At 42.1% G+C, this 19,064-nt stretch overlaps 1 protein-coding gene across 1 annotated transcript; it reads right to left on the reverse strand.

Moving 5' to 3' along the window:
• Positions 1-4,004: 4,004 nt before the first annotated feature.
• Positions 4,005-18,529, reverse strand: snx27a (sorting nexin 27a). Its single transcript, XM_085395698.1, is given in 14 exon segments — positions 4,005-8,351; positions 8,354-8,404; positions 8,869-8,917; positions 9,092-9,151; positions 9,416-9,544; positions 10,211-10,360; positions 11,041-11,130; positions 12,588-12,751; positions 13,036-13,114; positions 13,211-13,315; positions 14,027-14,091; positions 14,333-14,525; positions 14,957-15,182; positions 18,096-18,529. Coding segments are annotated over 14 exon segments (1,713 nt in total). The 5' UTR covers positions 18,407-18,529; the 3' UTR covers positions 4,005-8,310.
• Between the last annotated feature and the right edge of the window lie 535 nt (positions 18,530-19,064).

Here is a 19,064-nt window from a genome sequence, read left to right on the forward strand (position 1 = left end):
AAGCAGACATGACACCAGGCCACCAACCTCTGACTCTCTCCCCCACCGATGTAGGAGCGGTGCTGAGCAGGATCAATGTCCACAAGGCTGCAGGTCCTGATGGCATCCCCGGGCGTGTTCTCAGAGCGTGTTCTGGGGAGCTTGCAGGAGTGCTGACAGACATATTCAACCTGTCCTTGGCCCATGCTGTGGTACCGGCCTGCTTCAAATCCACCTCCATCGTCCCGATACCCAAAAACTCCAACCCATCTAGCCTCAATGACTACCGCCCAGTAGCACTCACCCCCATCATCACAAAGTGCTTAGAGCAGCTGGTCCTAGCACACTTCAAATCCTGTCTCCCCCCCACCCTGGACCGCCACCAATTCACATACTGTCAGAACAGGAGCACAGAGGATGCAGTCTCCATCGCACTGCACTCTGTCCTCTCACACCTGGACAACAACAACACATACGCCAGAATGCTGTTTATAGACTTCAGTTCAGCGTTCAGTACAATCCATCCCTCGCAACGCATCAGGAAACTGACAGACCTGGCCATCAGTTCCCTCATCTGCAAATGGATACTGGACTTCCTGACCAACCGCCCCCAACATGTCCGGCTGGATAACCGCTGCTCATCTACAATCCCACCTGTCCTCAGACATCCTGGTGAAATCGCTGCACTATCGAGAGCATCCTGACCAACTGTACAACAGTCTGGTACGGGAACTGCTCTGCCTCGGACTGGAAGGCGTTGCAGAGGGTTGTGAAAACTGCCCAGCACATCGCCGGAGAACCACTTCCTGCCATAAAGGACATCTACAGGAAGCGGTGTCTGAAAACGGCTGGGAAAATCATCAAAGACCCCAGTCACCCATCACATGGACTCTTCACCCTCCTGCCCTCTGGGAGGCGCTACAGGAGCCTCCGGACTAAGACCACCAGGTACCGGAACAGCTTCTTCCCCACAGCTGTCAGACTCCTGACATCTGACTCACATTAAACACATGGACTGGACATACAAACACCCACAACCACCTACACACACACACACACACACACACACACACACACACACACACACACACACACACAATGGACAACTGTACCCTCATACACACAATAATAACATGGACTGAACCACCACTCACAACCACTCTGTAGAAATTATCCACATATCTCACTTATAACTACTGTATAATTCTGTATAAATAATCATTCTGTACAATACGATAATTTTTAATTCTACAACTGTTTATAACTTGCATAGTTCACATTTCTGTATAGTTTTTCATATTTATATCCTGTTCATAGCCTGTACCCACTACAGCCTGTACATACTTATAGCATATTCACAACATACCTTCATACCGTGTACATTATAACATACCATAATAGACCCATTTCTGTAATATACTTACTTACTAATATATTATTATTGCTAATATATATTGTAATATATCTGTATCATGGCTAAAGCACTTTCTGGATGGATGCAAACTGCATTTCGTTGCCTTGTACCTGTGACATGTGCAGTGACAATAAAGTTGAATTCTATTCTATTTAAAATTCTTAATATTCTAAATAACTATCTGTATATGTCTTTGTGCTACAACACAGCAATATAAAAAGTCATAAAACAGAAATAATATCAACAGAGAACGCTGTACTTTCATACAGTCTTTGAGCACATGTTTTTACCTTTGACTGTCAAACTAGAGAATTTTCTTGACAAAATATCAACTCAGTGTTTGTTTTTAAGGAATCTTCACCATCATTAACTTCAGGTACCGCATATTACTCTCAATAAACTTTGACCTTCAAAAACCTCATAATACTGCTTGCTAGGGAGTCAGTTCCAACACTTAATTAATTATCAGATGAGGCCTATAATAAAGACAATTATTCAGATTAGAAGAAGGAAATCAGAGGCTACGGAGCTAAATGACAAGCACAGTTGGTAACTTTGGCTACAGATAATCATCTTTTTAAGTATTAAATATTCTGTGTAAACTGCCAGTAGCAGTTCATATATTCTTAATTAGGATTAATGGCAGGCCAGCATTAAAATGTGATAGATAACGAGCATTACCAACTGGGGAGGTGGACATAAGAAAAATGAAGTCGTGAGGGCAGGTGGTAAAGTAGGGGTGGCAGCCTGCAGTCAGCACGTAGCGCCCCCGTGAGATGGCTCTAATGAGATGAGTATTTTCACCTCAGCAGTGCCAATACACACAACATTTTATGGGCTCCGTTCCACAGGGTGCATTAAGAGACCTTGTATTTTTTGGTCTGAATAATGCCTCACCTCAAGTCTCCCCCTGCCTCCCAACGGACCTCGACAGCTCCTGTTGAGCACAGTGAACAACATTAAGATCTGAGCAGCATGTGACCATCAAAATGTCACTGTGCTCGTTTCTCTGCCAGAATAATGTGCCTGTGGACTTGTTAGTGGCTGCCTTGGGACTTGTAACATGCTGCACAGGGCCTCTCCTGTTCCTACAAACCTGAGGCTAATTTGGAGGCAAATGTGTGTTTTTTTTTGTTTGTTTTTTTAAAGATGAGGACAAACACACAAGACAGTTATAAATAAATCCAAAAAGTTGTGACATTATACTTCCTATTCATCCGAGACCTCCTTAGCTGTTGAAATGTTTCCTGCCAGCAAACTGTCACATTTGTTCCTCGTCGTGAACAGCCTGCCTTCACTTTGTAACCACTGCAGCATATAAAGACAAAAATTGCTGTCAGATCAGCTTCAGCCCCTTAACTCAGTCATTCTGTGCCAAACTGTTTTGCTCTGAACTTACCACTTACAATCAGCGGCTCAGTTTGAACTGAATTTGCATAAATGTCACCCACACACGCAAAAAAATTACAGGTTCTATTCCTCCAAATGGGGCAGTTAATGTAAGCCTGAGAGATGAATAAAAGGCATGAATGAAATGTACCTGAAACAGCAGCATGCTGGGCAGCTCAGGAAAGAAACGCTTATAGATGTGGTTAATATATCCTGAATAATATTTTGACTAATCTAAATATGAAGACATTTAAAGCCTCTCAAGTGGTCTCATATTTTTCCTCAACAAGTTAATCGGTCTGAGATGAGCACTGCTGTGTCTTTATAGGTGGACAGTCTTCACATTAGCGAGGTCTTACCAGACAGGAAGAGTCTGTACACTGCTAGAACGGTCTGAGAGCCATTTCATTTAACAGCAAGTGAAAATACTCCATGAAGCTAATTTATCCTCTCACCAGCCACTTTATTAGGTATACCTGTTCAACTACTCTTTATTATAAATCACATCAGCCAGTCTTGTGGCATCCACTATGTGCATGTAGGCATATAGACATGGTGAAGACAATCTACTGAAGTCCAAACGGATCATCAGAATGGGGAAGAAAGGTGATATTAGGGCCTCTGAATGTGGCATGGTTGTTGGTGCCAGTCTGATCTCAGTACCTCAGAAACTGCTGATCTGCTGGGATTTTCCCACACAACATCTCCAGGATTTACAGAGAATGATCTGAAAAACAGAAAATATTCAGTAAGCGGCGGTGAAAATGCCTTGTTGAGGCCACTCGTCACAGGAGATTGTCCAGACTGCTTCAAGTTAGTAGGAAGGCAACGGGAACTCTAATAACCACGTGATACAAACAAGGTACGCAGAATAGCATCTATGAACGCACGGTATGTCAAACTTTGAAGCAGATGGCTAATAGAAGATTAGAAAAATGTTGTCTGGTGTGCTGAACCTTGATTTCTTCTGTGACATTCAGATGGTAGGATCAGAATTAGGTACACACATTAAAGCATGGATGCATCCTGCTTTGTATCAATAGCTCAGGCTACTGCAAATCTGAAGCAACTGTGTGATGCTATCATGTCAGGAATGTTTCCAGCGCCTTACTGAAACTGTGCCATGAAAAAGAAGGGGGTCCAAGCCAGCACCAGCGGGGCACAGTTGATGCTGATGAGTGTACGTTTTGAGGGGAGTAAAAGAAAGCAGATCAATAGGATATTTTCCCAATATATAACTTTATTTAAAATATTGTTACAATTTATTACTCTACACAACATTTTCAAAACTTTTCTCTTTTTCTTACACTGGTTAGTAAACCTTCCTGGATAATTTTAGATATAAAACTCTCCATTTTTCCTTTTTTTTTAAGCCTCAGGTGTTAATGTCTTTATACACTTAGTAAATGAGACACCGCTTCTCTTTTAAACACCTTTTCTCTGTGTGTTTCACAAACGTTCCCCTCCTCGACACACACTCACACACGCGCACACAAACACACACACACAAAAAAAAGATCACTGGTGGCTCTAACATTGTACACTATAATTTTCCCAATCTTTATAGTTTCTTTTTTTTTTTAAATAAATAAAAAGTTCTGAGTTGGAGAAACAAGAGTGCATTATTATTATTTTTTTGTCAGAAGAATATTCTTTTACTTTTTAAAACAGCTATTTACAGGTTATGCTGGAGATAGCAACAAGGCTTAGATTTGTAATCAACGTCGGTGTCAGCTTGCAATGGGAAAGCCCCCGTCTCTGTAAGCAATGAAGAGAAATTAATCACATGGAGGCCAGCACTTTTTGAACACCAATTACATCCACCCTTCAGATTAGTCATAGGAAGGACACATCAGCTAAAAACAGACAAGCCTACAGCTAATGTGCTCTGACCCAGATGTGCATTCCAGAGGTCCAAAGACATCAAGTTTACAGAAAAATGCTGCTGACGACACCAACATAACCTCTGGACGAAGTCAAAAAAACAAAAAATAAATCAAAACTTCAAACAGATTAATCGAAACGCTGCAGCGTTCAAACAAACAGGCCTTCATATATTATCTGCCACTGAAAGATGTTATGAAAATCAGCACTGATTTGGCACACAAGACTCAGAAAACTGATGTGTTACTATAGCAACAATGTAGATGAGCGTTTCAGTGCTGGTTAGTGATGAAGACAAACTTTCTGAGCCCTCGTGTGCAGTCCACGCATGGACATTTTTTATTCTGCCATCACCACGTTTGCATTCACATCATCTGTTAACCTCTTACAATCCACCCCGGTTGCTGGTGACCTAGTGCTAGGACAACGGGGACAACAGCATAGCCAAATGGCGGGGGAAAAAGCAGATTGGGAGAACCGTGAGGACAAAAATGACGTATGAGGATTAATCTGAATGTTAATGGTTCTGGAAATGTGCTCGTTTAACATGCAGATAAATCGCAACCAGGTCCCCGGTGACCTGCTGGATGTTAAAAGCTTAAGCACTGTGTGAAAATTTTATCTCATTTTCATAATTAAATACTCACTTTGAAGCCCAGGTGGGCCACGGCACCGCAAATACGCTGACAAACAGAAAGTAACACAGATCGACTGTACAAAGACATGCTTCTTAACATTCCCTTCATCTCTTAGCTGTCACCTACGCGCTGCTTTCTATGACATTTAGCTCGCAGAAGAAACGTCTCCAACGGACAACAGCTCACAGGGTACACACACCTGCCTGTGACGTGACTGAGCTTAAGATGGCATCTGGTGCAGACAAGACAAACCGAACCAGCGAGAAAAGAAAAGGAAAAAAACAAAAACAAAAAAACAACTAAACAAAAAGCACAAAAAAACCACAGGGAAAACAGCAGCTTTCTAAAAGCCTATTCACAGCAGCACGAGCCACGGGGACAGAGAACAAACATCAAACAGTAAAAACACACCGCTTTGAATACATTATTGGGAGGACCGAGTCAGTTGGCTGACAGGAATAAAAGGAACAGAGGCTGCACTGAGCGTGTGGAGACAACGTGGTGCTGCCACGGCAACCGCATCTCCTGCGCTGACGGGAGACCAACCTGGAGAGAGTACGAGCAGAGGACAGACAAACCTGCACGCAAGCACACAATCTAGCTTATACCCCCCACCCCAAAAAAAAAAAACAAAAAAAAACCCCATCATGGTTGAATAGCTTTGATTCTTATGTCATCCATCTCTAAATTGCCTATTACTCTGCCTGTCAAAATGCCCATCCTGCATTGCAGTTTTTCCCCCCTCTTATTCCAGCTACTTGTGATGTGTTGCAAAGAACAAACAAACATGATACTACACTGAGGTATGTATTTCTATAAACTCCTGTATAACTGAGGCCTGTGCTCAGAAGCAACAATTGGGCTGCAATTAAAATATTTTGTGCGGCTGCAACAATTTTGTGAGAGTAGCAGGGAGCTGGACTGGTGGCATTGGGGGTGGGGGGGTGCGCGTATGTGCGCTACGCTGAAAAAGCATGTGAGCGGCAAGGAATGTTTGCTAGACAATAGGAGACGCTTCCCCATTTGTCTCCATCTGTCTGGCGTCTCTGCTGTCGTACAGATACAAAACCCCCATCTTCATTTGCTGGCTCTGACACCGGCAGCTCATCAGACGCGGCCAATCAGAGCCTAAAAGCTTATCAGCAATGTCAATGATAAACACAGAGGACACACTCTGGCACAGCACACAAACATGCCCCAAGGTAACCGACTGAGAACAAATATACGGCTAAAACCTAGGCCTAAAATGAACAATTATATAGCCGAAACCTAATTTGAACTGTTTCAACTAATTTCAACTTCAGCGTAAAGGAAAACTTGTACCCGCGCTCCAAAAATTAGTGTCAGTTTCAGGGGTTTTTTTGGCTTTTTTTTCCCCACCCAATGCCAAGATAAACTAGTAGCCCTTGGTAAGATTAAACAAAACTTAAATCAATACATGTATGGAAAGAATCTGTGATTTTTCTTTCTTGTCAACATGTAAATCTGCTTTCTACATATTTCAGGTGAGAGAAGAGTAAAATCCGACTTTGACAGAGATAAAGAGAAACACAAGTAAACCTGAACTGTAAAATAATCACGAAATTATATTATATTACACTGACACATACACAACTAATACTGTATTCATTTAGGTGCAGCAGGAGGGGGACAGATGACTGCACTGCTATGTATGCTGATGGCTCACACAACCTTATGCACCATCTACTTTCTGCAGCACACGTGCACACACCCCATCTATCCTCCTGACTCTTGGTTAATGGACAAATTGCAGTGGAGTGATACTTTTGGGTGAGTTACAGAGCCAGAGGCATCGGTCTTTAGGAAAGTCTGAGAAGACTCCTCATATGTATGCTCTGCTGCTCCCTGCTGCCTGCTCAGGTAACTGCAGGCATTACAATCAAAACTCCCTGTTCGCCTTGACAATCTGTCGACAAGACAGCCCACATATAAAGGTGTGAAATTTAAAACAAACAAACAAACGCTTTGGCCCGTCAACCTTTTGTTCCAGAAATTACTCCTGCACAGAGCTAAAAATGAGAACGCCTCCTCTCCTCAGCTTCCAAGCCCTGCAAAATTCACCACAACAAAACACACACTGGGGGGGGGGTAGCCATACTAACATTAACGGGCTGACTGCCAACAGATGTTGCTCTGTAGTCAAGGTGAAAAATGGAAATTAGTTATAGCATCTCGAATGAAATTCAGTTAGCGTTTCACTGTGTTATCTCAAGAAACCAGTTATTACAGCTCTTATATTAATCTATATTTTATCAGAAGTAAGATTGTTAAACATACAAATAATTACAAACACATTCTCTCAACATCCGTTTCATGTAGTTACATTTGTGCCGTTTATGATTTCTGATGAAACAGAGGACTCCAGAGACATAAAACACAACTTCTGTGTTAATGTCCAGCATCGGCGTAAAGGATGATTTTACTTTCGTCCTTTATCACAACCGTGAAAGAACCACCGAACTTTTTTCTGTTTCCCTCCATTATTATTTTCATCTCAGCTCAGTTCAGCAGACAAGGTCACCGCCGCGGGATCTGGATGGGTCCTGTTGGAAAAACCGAACGTCGCAACCTCAATTCTGGACTGTCAGCTCTCTCGACAAGCGGCGTTTCACTGCGGCGCTCCCTTCGCGCTGTGGTGACCCTGACCAATCACACGCTGTGGTGAGAATTCTCTCATGTCTTGCCTCACATCATGGGGCAGATGCATGGAGGAAAACAACAGTTACACTATGGAGGATCTAATAAGTGACGTGAAAGTTGGCTCTTGTTTATCTTCTTTCGATGCTCTTCCTACTGTTTTCATGTGTGTGTCTACATGTGTGTGTCCCCCTGGGTTCGGCAAGTGTTAATAATCCAATTTCCCAAGTCGGTCACTTCCAGTTTGTTTTTGGGGCAGGGTTCGCCTCGAGTCTGTCACTCAGTACTGTGTTTGTCGATGGGCTCTCTCTGGGGTGGCTGTGATGATGCAAGTGGACCAGTTTTAGTTCAAGTGATGACAAGTGACGGCTTTAGGAAGTTGCAATCTCTCCCCCTAGGTGGCGCCATCCCTTCTGCTGCGTCTCCAGAGGAGGCAGAAACTCTGCAACATAGATAAGACGATTCAGAATAGGAGGAAGTTTGAAGACGGTGTGAATTAATTACTGCACAGTCCCCGTGCAGCATCCTGAAGGCCTCTTATCTGAATGTCCTCAGCTTTCTCAGGGCTCAGCTGTCTGTTATCCTCCTGCCTTTGTGGTCTCTTGTCCATATTTCATTACATTTCACGTAAACTTTTACCATAATGCACAAAAATAAAAGCATGCATTAAATCTTATCCCTGCCCTTGACATTTTAACTTCTGTCATATTGGATTCCTTTGTTTTTTGCATAATTCATGCCGCCTGATGTGTGCCATCAATCAAAACATAACTCTGTACCAGATCTGAATGCAAATTTCTTTATGATTTGCCTCTGATCAAATTGGAGGCTCTAATCTTTCAGTGATGCTGTTTATCTCTTTGAATTGAGGGCAAAAAGGAGCACAAACAAACGCTTACTGCTTACCGTTGTTGCTGCAGTTTTTGTTGTCTTTATCAGACGCTTCTTCCTCAACCTGAGAGCAAAGAAATCAATACACCAGAAATATAAGACTAATCATTTTAAAGCAAAGACTAAAGAAAGGCTCCTGGATTTAAATAGAATACAAGAACAGGCTATGTTTAGAAAACCGAAGCTGGCATAGAGTTGCATGCTTCCCAGAATGAAAGAGGAAAGGAGTGGTTCTTACCTGTTTCCTCCACTTCAGCTCACAAAAGATCCGCTCAAAGCACTCGTGCATGTAGTTGAACTGGGAGGAAAAAGTAGACGTTATTGTAATCCAGGCTTCTAATACACCACAATTAGGAGAGTCACTGTGTAAAAGTCATGTTTCTGTTTACTTTTCCTGCTTCTCATTACTAAAGATTTTATTACACGTGAAGGAAAGTGGGTTGATTAATAAATCGGGGATTTTCCTATTTATTAAGCGTTTGTTCCCATCAAGGTGTGTCACTCTAAAAGCTGCTAACACAACAAAAAAACCAGAGAATGGCACACTTGAGTGTACACTTACATACGGAGTGAAGATCTTGACCCAGCGAGGTTTCTTTTCTCCTCTGGCATACTCAAAGCAGAAAGCCATCCCCTCCTCGTCCGTGTCCCAGCGCTGCATCTCCCCCCACTCAAAAGCTATTACCTGGTTCTGAGAGAGAAACAAGAGATGATAGAAGTTAAGCTCCATGCACAGAAATCTATACAGTGGTCCCTCGTTTATCGCGGGAGTTGCGTTCTAAAAATAACCCGCAATAAGTGAAATCCGCGAAGTAGCCAACTTTATTTTTTACAATAATTATAGATGTTATAAGGCTGTAAAAAACCCCACTACACACTTTATACACTTTTCTCAGACAGGCATGAACATGTTCACATTTCTATCTCTTGTTTAAACACTCTCAAAGTTCAAACCTTGTAGAAAAATAAGTCCAGTATTATAGAATGAAACCAAAGGCACCCGAAGGTGACAACATTTCGTCGACAGTGTTGCGTGTTGGGGAGAAAACTTACAAACATACAGTACAACACTTCAGAGTCACACTGCTAGCGATCGAAGATGTATGTAAATTTGACATTCTGTACTGTGCAGGAGATACGGCACGAGATTGACTGACAATGCTCTACAGCCAATCAGGACGCAGAACACAATGCGCTGTAAAAAAACAAAAAACAAAAAAAAACAAAGCATGCAAAATTGCACCAAAAAAAATCTGCGAAACAGCGAGGCCGCAAAAGGTGAACCGCGTACTAGCGAGGGAGCACTGCATTGACGTTTAGCTTAAAAATATAAAACGTTATCTATTTAAATGCTCACCTCCAGCGTGCCGTCCTCAGTGCAAGCATGCAACTTGAAGTGATTGATGCTGATCGCTGTGATGACGTGGCCCTTCCTTCTGGAGTCACAAGAGCAGTGGGGGAAGACCACCTCGTTGTAGCCCTCGCATGTCCGCAATAGACTCAGGTACTACGGTATTATAGAGGAAAAGTAACAGTCAACTTTATTTTCCTCCACAGAACACACTAAGGAAAGAAGTTAACTTATGAGAAATCTCATTACTGATGTGACAATGCTGTTTTTTTATTGTTAACACATTTGAGCTGACGGTCTCAGAAGAGCTTGCAGTTTGAGCTGTGAAGACTGACTCACAATGTGGATGAACTATAACACTGCACTCACGTCCACGTGTCTCTGTCATACAAACACGGCTGTAGATCCAAGTAAAGTATATGTAATTTTTCTGCTTTTTATTTCGTTTTAAGTTTAGAAAACCATGCTGAATACTTCCTAACATTTGGAGCTATTAGATTGCTTGTCGACACGTGAATGAACAAATAAATGAACCTTTTTCCTTCTAAGGCTGACATTCAAAGCCTCAGAAATGCTGCGTGAAAGCAGTAACATAGCTGCGAATGTCATCCAAATTTACACACATGCCACTTTCAGTTAATGTTCAACAAATATTCAAATACACCCAATTCCTTTATCTCTCTTTACACCACAGAGGGAAGAATTCTGAAGTGTGAAAGGCTTCTGAGACTGTCCATTTTTATTTGGTAGTGTTTTGGTGATAGCGCTGGTCAGCAGGCACAAAGTGTACTTATTCCAATCCCCTTCCTGAACAAAGACTGGTCTGTGGTACTGACCGTGGCCATCTTGCGCTGCTCTGCCAGTTTCTGCAGCTGGTAGGATTTGTCCTCTGTTTTTATGAATCCCTTCTTCACATCATCCAGTGCCTACACGAACAGGGAGAGGGGATGGGGAGACACAACATTTATCATTTAAGGTCATAAAATATAAACACATATATACATTAAGGCCATTCATCATGAAGGCATTCTCCCTTGTGTGAGAAAATTCAAACAATGACCGTAAAAATTACGTATGTGCATTTTTAGGCAGTCACAATGCATTTCTATATATTTTATTGAATGACTTTCAGCCTCCTAGCCCATAACTTTAATGCTTTGGTTCACTCTCGTCTCACAGCGTCATTTCTGGCTGCAGCAGGCAGCTGTGCACCAACTGTTCAGCCTCTCTCTCAGCTGTCTTCTGAGAGTGTGAGAATATTAGAGTTATATTTGCCAGGTACAAATAAATGAAAGTGTACTTCATAACTGTGTGTGTAAAAAACAGCTTTTCACTGATATAACAATCTTTACCAGCTTAGTGGGTGATATGTCACCATTGTGTTCCCAGCTTTGCCCCCTTGGACAAACCCCACAAAAGTCATGGAGTTATTGCAGGTTCGCACACACTGGTGTGATTCTTTTTCATGAGGCACGCTTTAATGGGTCACTGCTGAACTTTGCATGCTTATCATGCTTCAGCTAGTGACCTTTACTGGTCAGTGGACAGCCTGTAGGTGGGTACTGAAGCTAATTTTAGTGAATTTAAATGAGGAGTATTTTTCTCAAGTTCACCTCTTCTACTTGAAAAACTGTGGAGGTTTTTGTGGATGTATTTGCATGAAAACTGACCCGAGGTGGGGCTTTGACCAGCTGAGAAATTATTAACTTTGGGTGTCGACCTAGATCTGGATCCAGACATTTTAATAACATTGTAAGACAAGGCAAAAATGGACATTTCACATCGTATCTCCATAAACGCATATTTAGCTGAAAGAAGAAGAACCTGGGGATCATCTTGATGTCCTCAGGAAAAGGAAAAAAGACAGAGACTCCATTCACCCATCTTGTGAAGGGAATTTTTCAGCCTCGGAAGAAGTATGATATCTCCAAGCGCTCTTTTATTAGGGTGACATTATAGGTAAAGGTTTCTGTTATAGTCTGTGTCCAGAATTATAACAGAAAATACTCCTAAGCTAGAAATAATTCAGTCATCACAAAGTGAGAAAGCAGCTAGCAGGTGCCACAGTAGCTCACCTGGTTGAGCAAGTGACCTTTATGCTAAAGGCTGCAGCAGGGATCCAGGCTCAAGTCTGGCCCTGAACATTCCCTGCATGTCAGGACTGATCCAGGGATCTTTTGCTCGTTAGGCCAATGTGTAAACCACTACACTATGAAGCCACTGAGACCAGTATGATCAGTTTAGTGTAAATCAGCAGTGTAATTGACCAACTTTCCCTCAATATGTTTAAGCATTTTCAGCTCAGAAGAATAAACTCTGAATCAAATCACTGTGTTCAGCTCCCCGAAATCCACGGCAAGAGGAATCCAATTACTGTTATTACCTGGTGAAAGCAGTAGTGCAGTGCCAGCGGATTGTCTCTGAGCAACTCCTCCTCCTGGAAGCTGAACAACCATTTGCGGAGTGCTAAGCAGGTCCCCGGGACGGCCGACGTGTAGTTCTGCACATATAGCTTGTGGGGAAACTCGTTAGGCGCCAGCTTCCGCACTGCAACAAAAACCGAGTAGAAGGAGAAGGGTGATGAACGGGGTTTGTTACTTAAAAAACCCCCCAACATACTAGTAACCTATACCAAAATACATGCCCTTGCTGCCCATGATTACTCATATACCCAGAGGCCCAGTGATTTAAATTCAGAGGGTTTTATTTATTTTTAGTGGTCATGTCATAAACCCCCGAAACAGGATGTGCAAATTAAACAGGAGAGAATGTGAAAAAAAGGTCAGACATCTTTCCGTGTGAAGTGCAACAAACACACGTGCAGCTCTTACCAAAGGAGTGGTTGATAACTTCAAACAGAGCAAAGTAGCTCGCCATAATACTGTCCATCCCAACCTTCATCACTAATGCCTACAGAAGATCAACACAACATCAGTTAGTTGTGGGGAAAAAAACACTGATGGAAAATATTGTACAATATAGCTGTACAACTGGGAGTGGTCTTACCTGATACACCTGGTCTGTGGTACTGTTCTTACGGACTCTGACGGAGATGGTGGTCTTGTCTGGTAGGGCTATCCGCAGTTCTACATCTGACACGCCGTTGTAGTTCTGTACAGTGAAGCCAAACAGAATGAGAACAGCTGTAGAGCTGTGTTTACCCCAGTGGATTAATGAGGCTTTGTACGTGCTTGTTTGAATATGCAAGCCTTTGTTTGTTCTAAGTTACCACTAAGTACTTGTGGATTAAAAAACACAAACAAAAAACCAACAAGCCATAGCCAAACAAGACTTACAATCGGCAAGAAGTCTTAATCCCCCAAATTGCGCTTCTTTAAATGTGGGATTACATCAGTGTATTGGTATTTGTTTTGCTGCTGCACTTCCTTAAAACACCAGCAAGGTAACCAATTTCCAGCCTGCGTCACTGGCCAACACAGCTCTCAACTAAGCTCCCTTTAACCAGTGAAAGCTAAATGATACTAAATGATTCTCAAAATGGGCCAGAACAGTTTAAATACAGCTTAAGAGACTTGGAGTCAGATCCAATGCTGAAACCCCCCCTCCATTTTTGAGTTTGAATTCCTATAATTATGGAATACAAACAATAACATCTTCGGAAATTAAATCTCTAACTAAGATAGTACATATCTGATAATATAATATAATATAATAAACAAAAAATGGACTGTTGAGCACTGTGCCAATTCAGAAAGTCACAAGTCCTAACAGTTTGGTAGGAAAAGAAAGTTCAACCCACAATATTTCAACACCCAGAATAAAAAGTCGCATTGCTACAACAATAATGCACGAGATGCATACCTCATCTGATTCCGAGAGAAACTCCTGCATGATGTCACTCTCCCCAATCACCCGCACAGAGCACACTAGAGACGAATAGGAAGGGAAAAGAAAAATGGCGAGCAATATATTAAATCAAGGTAAATAAAATAAACAAAGGGCAGCTAAATAACACTATGAATCCAGTGTTTAGATTTACTGTGTAATTTAGAAAACTAATAACAGTGGGTGCATGGTGTATTTTCCATCCTAACTACATATTCAATATTTAAATACATTTAATTCTTCTGGGACAGAAGAGCTAGTGATCTGTCCAAATCATCTTACCTCGCTCGAGATATTCCTCCAAGCCTCTACGTCGTGCATCCAGCTGCTGTTCTGATAGGGAGAAGGGCCATTTACCAGGAAGCTTTGGGAAGTTGAAGTTGGAGAATTCCCTTTTCAGGTTCTGGTGCAGGATGGCAAACTCACGATAGCGTTTTGAACACAGCTGCCTCCCTGACATATACACATTGTATACCTAGATGCATTAAAAAAAACAAAACATGAAGCAACTTTAGAGAAGACCGAGAGAAGGAAATGATTGCATCAGAGGGTTAAAAGTTTTCTTTCTACCACAGCATTAAAAAACATGTTTAGAGCAACCACAGGAAGCCGTTTCTTCTGTTTTGTTTTTTTCAAGAAAGAATTTAAGGTAACAGTGTTGCCTCTACAGCTGCCTTGGGAGGACGGACCACCTCCTGAGGTGAGATGGGTTGAAAGATCTTTAAAAACTGTCTTTAGATCGAACGCTTAAGCTCAAACATGTTATTCCACTTAAAACTGAAGACGGACAGGTCCAAAAGTATTTTAAAAATCAGGCAAACACACACACTCGTGGCCGCCCTCTCCACCCTTCCAGAGAAGCCCAGTCCCAGGCGGAAACATGTCAACTGTCAAATCAGCACTTACCACAAACCTCTCGGAGTGCTGTTCTACGTGCTTGTATGTGGGAATAGAAATGGGCACGGCCTGCTTGTCACTGTAGTCGTAGTTGGGCTGGACTTCCTCTCCTCCTTCCAAACCGTCAGCCTCCTGAGGTGGAACAGACAGCACAGCCAGAACCAGCTCCTTCTCCCCAGCACGGATCAGGTCCACCACCTGCTTATGAGTTGCACCTTCCACGTTCACGCCATTACTAGAAAAAAGAGAGAAAGAGCGCAGGAGAAACATGAGGCAAAGGGGAGGAACAAGCAGCTCTGACTTGTTCTCACACATTCAGACTATATTTGAATTGGAAGTTCATTCAACTCTCTACAAAAAAGGGAATGACGGATACAATTCAAAGCATTTAAAAATACCTCTGGAGAGATATTAAACTCTCTCCAGATTCCAATTCTATACAATAAATCAATGCATCTTCCAAAAGAAAAAAAGGACCTGTCACTATTATAAGCAGTTAAATTTAAAGCTAGACTGGTACAAAACAAACTTTAAAAAAAGCTTTGACCGAAGGGATTTGGAATGTGAGAAACGACCACACTGATAGATAAACTGCACTTGGTGCGGGCTGGTTATGTCGCAGCTGATAACTGATGCACTTAATGCAGTCACTACTGCTACAGATCAATGCAGCTGGGATTACAGTAACACAGTATAATCTATACATCATTCGAATAAAACTGGTACTCTTTTAGCTGCTAATGTACGCACTGTCCTAACATACTGTCTGGTAATATTAGCCCATTGTTCCCCATTTACTAACACAAGGCTGTGAGGCTTAAGCAATTAGGTTGGCTCCCATGTCCTTTTTCTCCTGGTGCCTTTTTGACTTCGCTGAGAGCAGATGGCACAAGCATCAGGTGTCTTTGCTAATCTTCCAATGAGAAACTGTGGGACAGACACTGAAAAGGAGGGGGCGAAGAAAAGTGTAGGCGTAGGCCTGCCCATTGATTGCCATGTTAGACGTAGCATTTATCTGTGTAGTGTCACTGACTTAAAATAGGAAGTTAAACATACAGAAAAAGAAGGGGTGTACATAATAGTTAACAGAAGAAGATTTGGAGTGGGGTGATGGGGGGGAGCTAATCTGAGTTGTTTGAGTGAAAAGCCAAATTAAGGGTGGGACAGAACCAAAAGGGTGAAACTGTCGTCATGACTACAATGTAAATTTGGCTAAGGCAGAAATAAAAACAGTATTAATACTTTTAATTGCTTAGTGAAACTGTTTGATGAAATATTACTCAGAGCTAAAAATAATACTAACAATAATAAAGAAATAATAATATAAAATAATTATATGCGAGCAGATATGTGTGTCTTGCAGGCTTTTACTGTTATTAATTATATTTTTTATCAGCCATTCCACTTGTTACTCTTTACTGTAAAATAAAGTCGCTGGTGAAAACTGATAAAAGCTCACTGATTAACAGTCAACTGATCCCCTAATTTGGCAGCTGGGAGGCACAGTGGTTTACACTCTGAGTACAGAGTCATGGGTTCAAACCTGTGGGGAGTTTTCATGTTCTGCCCATGATTCTGTGGGTTTTTCCCCAGCTGCTCTGGTTTCTCCCACCTCAGAAAACCGTACCAGGTTAACGGTGCTTATGTGGGCCCAGGATGCTCTTGCAAAAGAGGTTGTCGATCACTAGTTTCACTTCCTGGTTATATAATGTTTTACAAGTTGAACTTTACTGAACACAGCATTATCTTCTAAAAACACACACAAGGGCAAAGCAAGGTCATTTTTATTTGTTTCCCCTTTTTCTTGTCTTTTAAGGAAATCATGAAAAAAAAACAACTATGCTCACTCAGGCAGTAGTGATACACTCAGACAAGAAACACCACCTGAGCTGCTTACTGTAAATAAAGTACATTGCTGGCTTTCTTTGTTTGCTAAGTAAAATGCTGACAACTAACATATTTAACCGGCTGAAGTCTAGTTATGAGGCTTTTTTTTTTGCAAAATGGTCAAACGGGTTAACAGGTCACATGATAAGTATTGCATCTATCATATGACAGCAGAAAGAACTAATGAGTAAAAAAAACCCAACGGAAAACAACATGCTGATGCCTCAGCAAATGGAAGTGAGAGCAGTGTTCCTTCTTTACCGTTTCTGTTCTTCCTTTTTCTAAGTCAGCTTTATTGCTCCACTGTCAAGTGACATCAACACTACTCACACTAACTAAACACTGATTTTAAACGTAAGCAAAAAAGTTTGTAAGAACTGCTCTATTACCATTAACACTTCAGGTTTTACTGAAGGCCAGGGCTTTACATTCCTGCTTGTAGATTTGTTCACTTGGCTGACATTATTACAGGTTCTGTGTATGGACACATTTCCTGTTACATTTAAATGCCAGCTATGACTCAAAGGGAAGCAGTGTTTCACCGAACGCTGATAAATGGAAAGAGACTTGAAAGCAGACTTGACGAATGCTGGCACGATAGATAACATAAAAGCACTTCTAAAATGATCTCTTCACGTATATCAAACCCACTCGAGGTTACATATAGCGATAGAACAAAAGCAAACCCTAAAAATCAATAGAAAGCACCTCAAACTTCCCATGTAAACAGCACGGCTGGTGCGAATGCTAGCTAGTGAAAGCAAGTAAGACCACACACTCCTGTCATATGATGCTGAATTTGAGTGACAACACTGCCATCCTCTGTCATTTCACAGGCTAAGAACACATATCAACACTATTATGCATATGACAACGCAGTGGAAAGTGGACTGTCGTCTAAATGTCGTCCTACATCTCCCGCTGGAGCTGACACTGAGCAAGGAGCTAGCCAAACACATTAGCTACCTGGCTCGCTAGCGAGCTACAGCTAATCAACATGCACAGGCTGTTGTCCAACTTATGTAAGCTGGTTAGCTTTCTAGTTATCTCACCGGAGCTAAAGCCTTAAATATTTACTCAGGTCAAAACGCTCCAAAGCTGAATAATTAATAAACTAGTGAGTTACTTTAATGGCAACAAGAAGCAAACCTCGAAGACGGAATAACACATGCTTGAAACTGGATCCACACAGGCTAAACTGGGTAGCTAGCTCCAATTGCTAACTCCGCGTCCTAACTGGAAGGGACAGAAGCTGACTTACACCTCCAGGATCCTGTCACCCTTCACTATCCCGGCTCGGTCCGCAGCACCTCCGGGTAAAACAGCGCTGACATGCTGAAGAGGGGCGTACAGCTCCCCGTTGATGCTCCGAAGCTGTCCTCCTTCGCTCACTTGACCGCGGACATTAAACCCGTAGCCGGACTCCGACTTGACGATCCTGACCATCCGCGGTCCCGATGTGACCATTGCTGCGCCGTGGCCCGCGGTGCCAGCCGACGAACCGACAACCGGACCGTTACGGGATGCCGAAGGGAGAACGGGCCGAGTTTCATCGCCTCCTACATCCGCCATCTTATTCACAGGCACTACCCCTCTCCAAATCGGCGTCTTCCAGCAAATTCAAAACAACACTCGGGCTCCGATCCTCTCTGTGAGGTTAGCTCCACAGACCGACTCTGTTGGTGATAACCCGCCCCCTGGCAGCGTCACGGGACACGGCCATGCAACGTGACCTGCCGGAGGCGTCACCGAAAGTGTGTTGTTTACTCTCGTTTCCATTCAACGCATTGAATGAAACAATGTCGTTGTTGATTAAAACGCATTCTTAATCCCTTTATTTTCTACTAAACCCTTTCTGTTTTATCTTAACAGACAAAGAGTGCCAGTGATTGCATTTAAATGATGCTGCAAACTTTGCAAACGGCAGGAGTTAAAGGATGAGAGGCACTGGACCCAACCACTATTGAGAAATATAAATGTATTTTTTTCCCACAATTTTAGTTATGATTCTACAGAGGAATCCAGAAATAAAGACATTATAATTATAAATACGTACAGCATTTTATCAGACATGTACACATATAGTGCTGTAAAAATATTTAGCTTTTTTCTGATTTCTTCTATTATTTTAATATTACAGATAACCTCGAGTAGACACAAAATGCAAGTTTTAAATAATTATTTCATTTATTACCAGAAAAAATAAACACACCTACCTTACCCTGCACTC

Source organism: Rhamphochromis longiceps, linkage group LG22, assembly GCF_057381845.1.
Source record: "Rhamphochromis longiceps isolate RC_006_pf linkage group LG22, R_longiceps_female_GT1.1, whole genome shotgun sequence".
Classification (NCBI taxonomy): Eukaryota; Metazoa; Chordata; class Actinopteri; order Cichliformes; family Cichlidae; genus Rhamphochromis; species Rhamphochromis longiceps.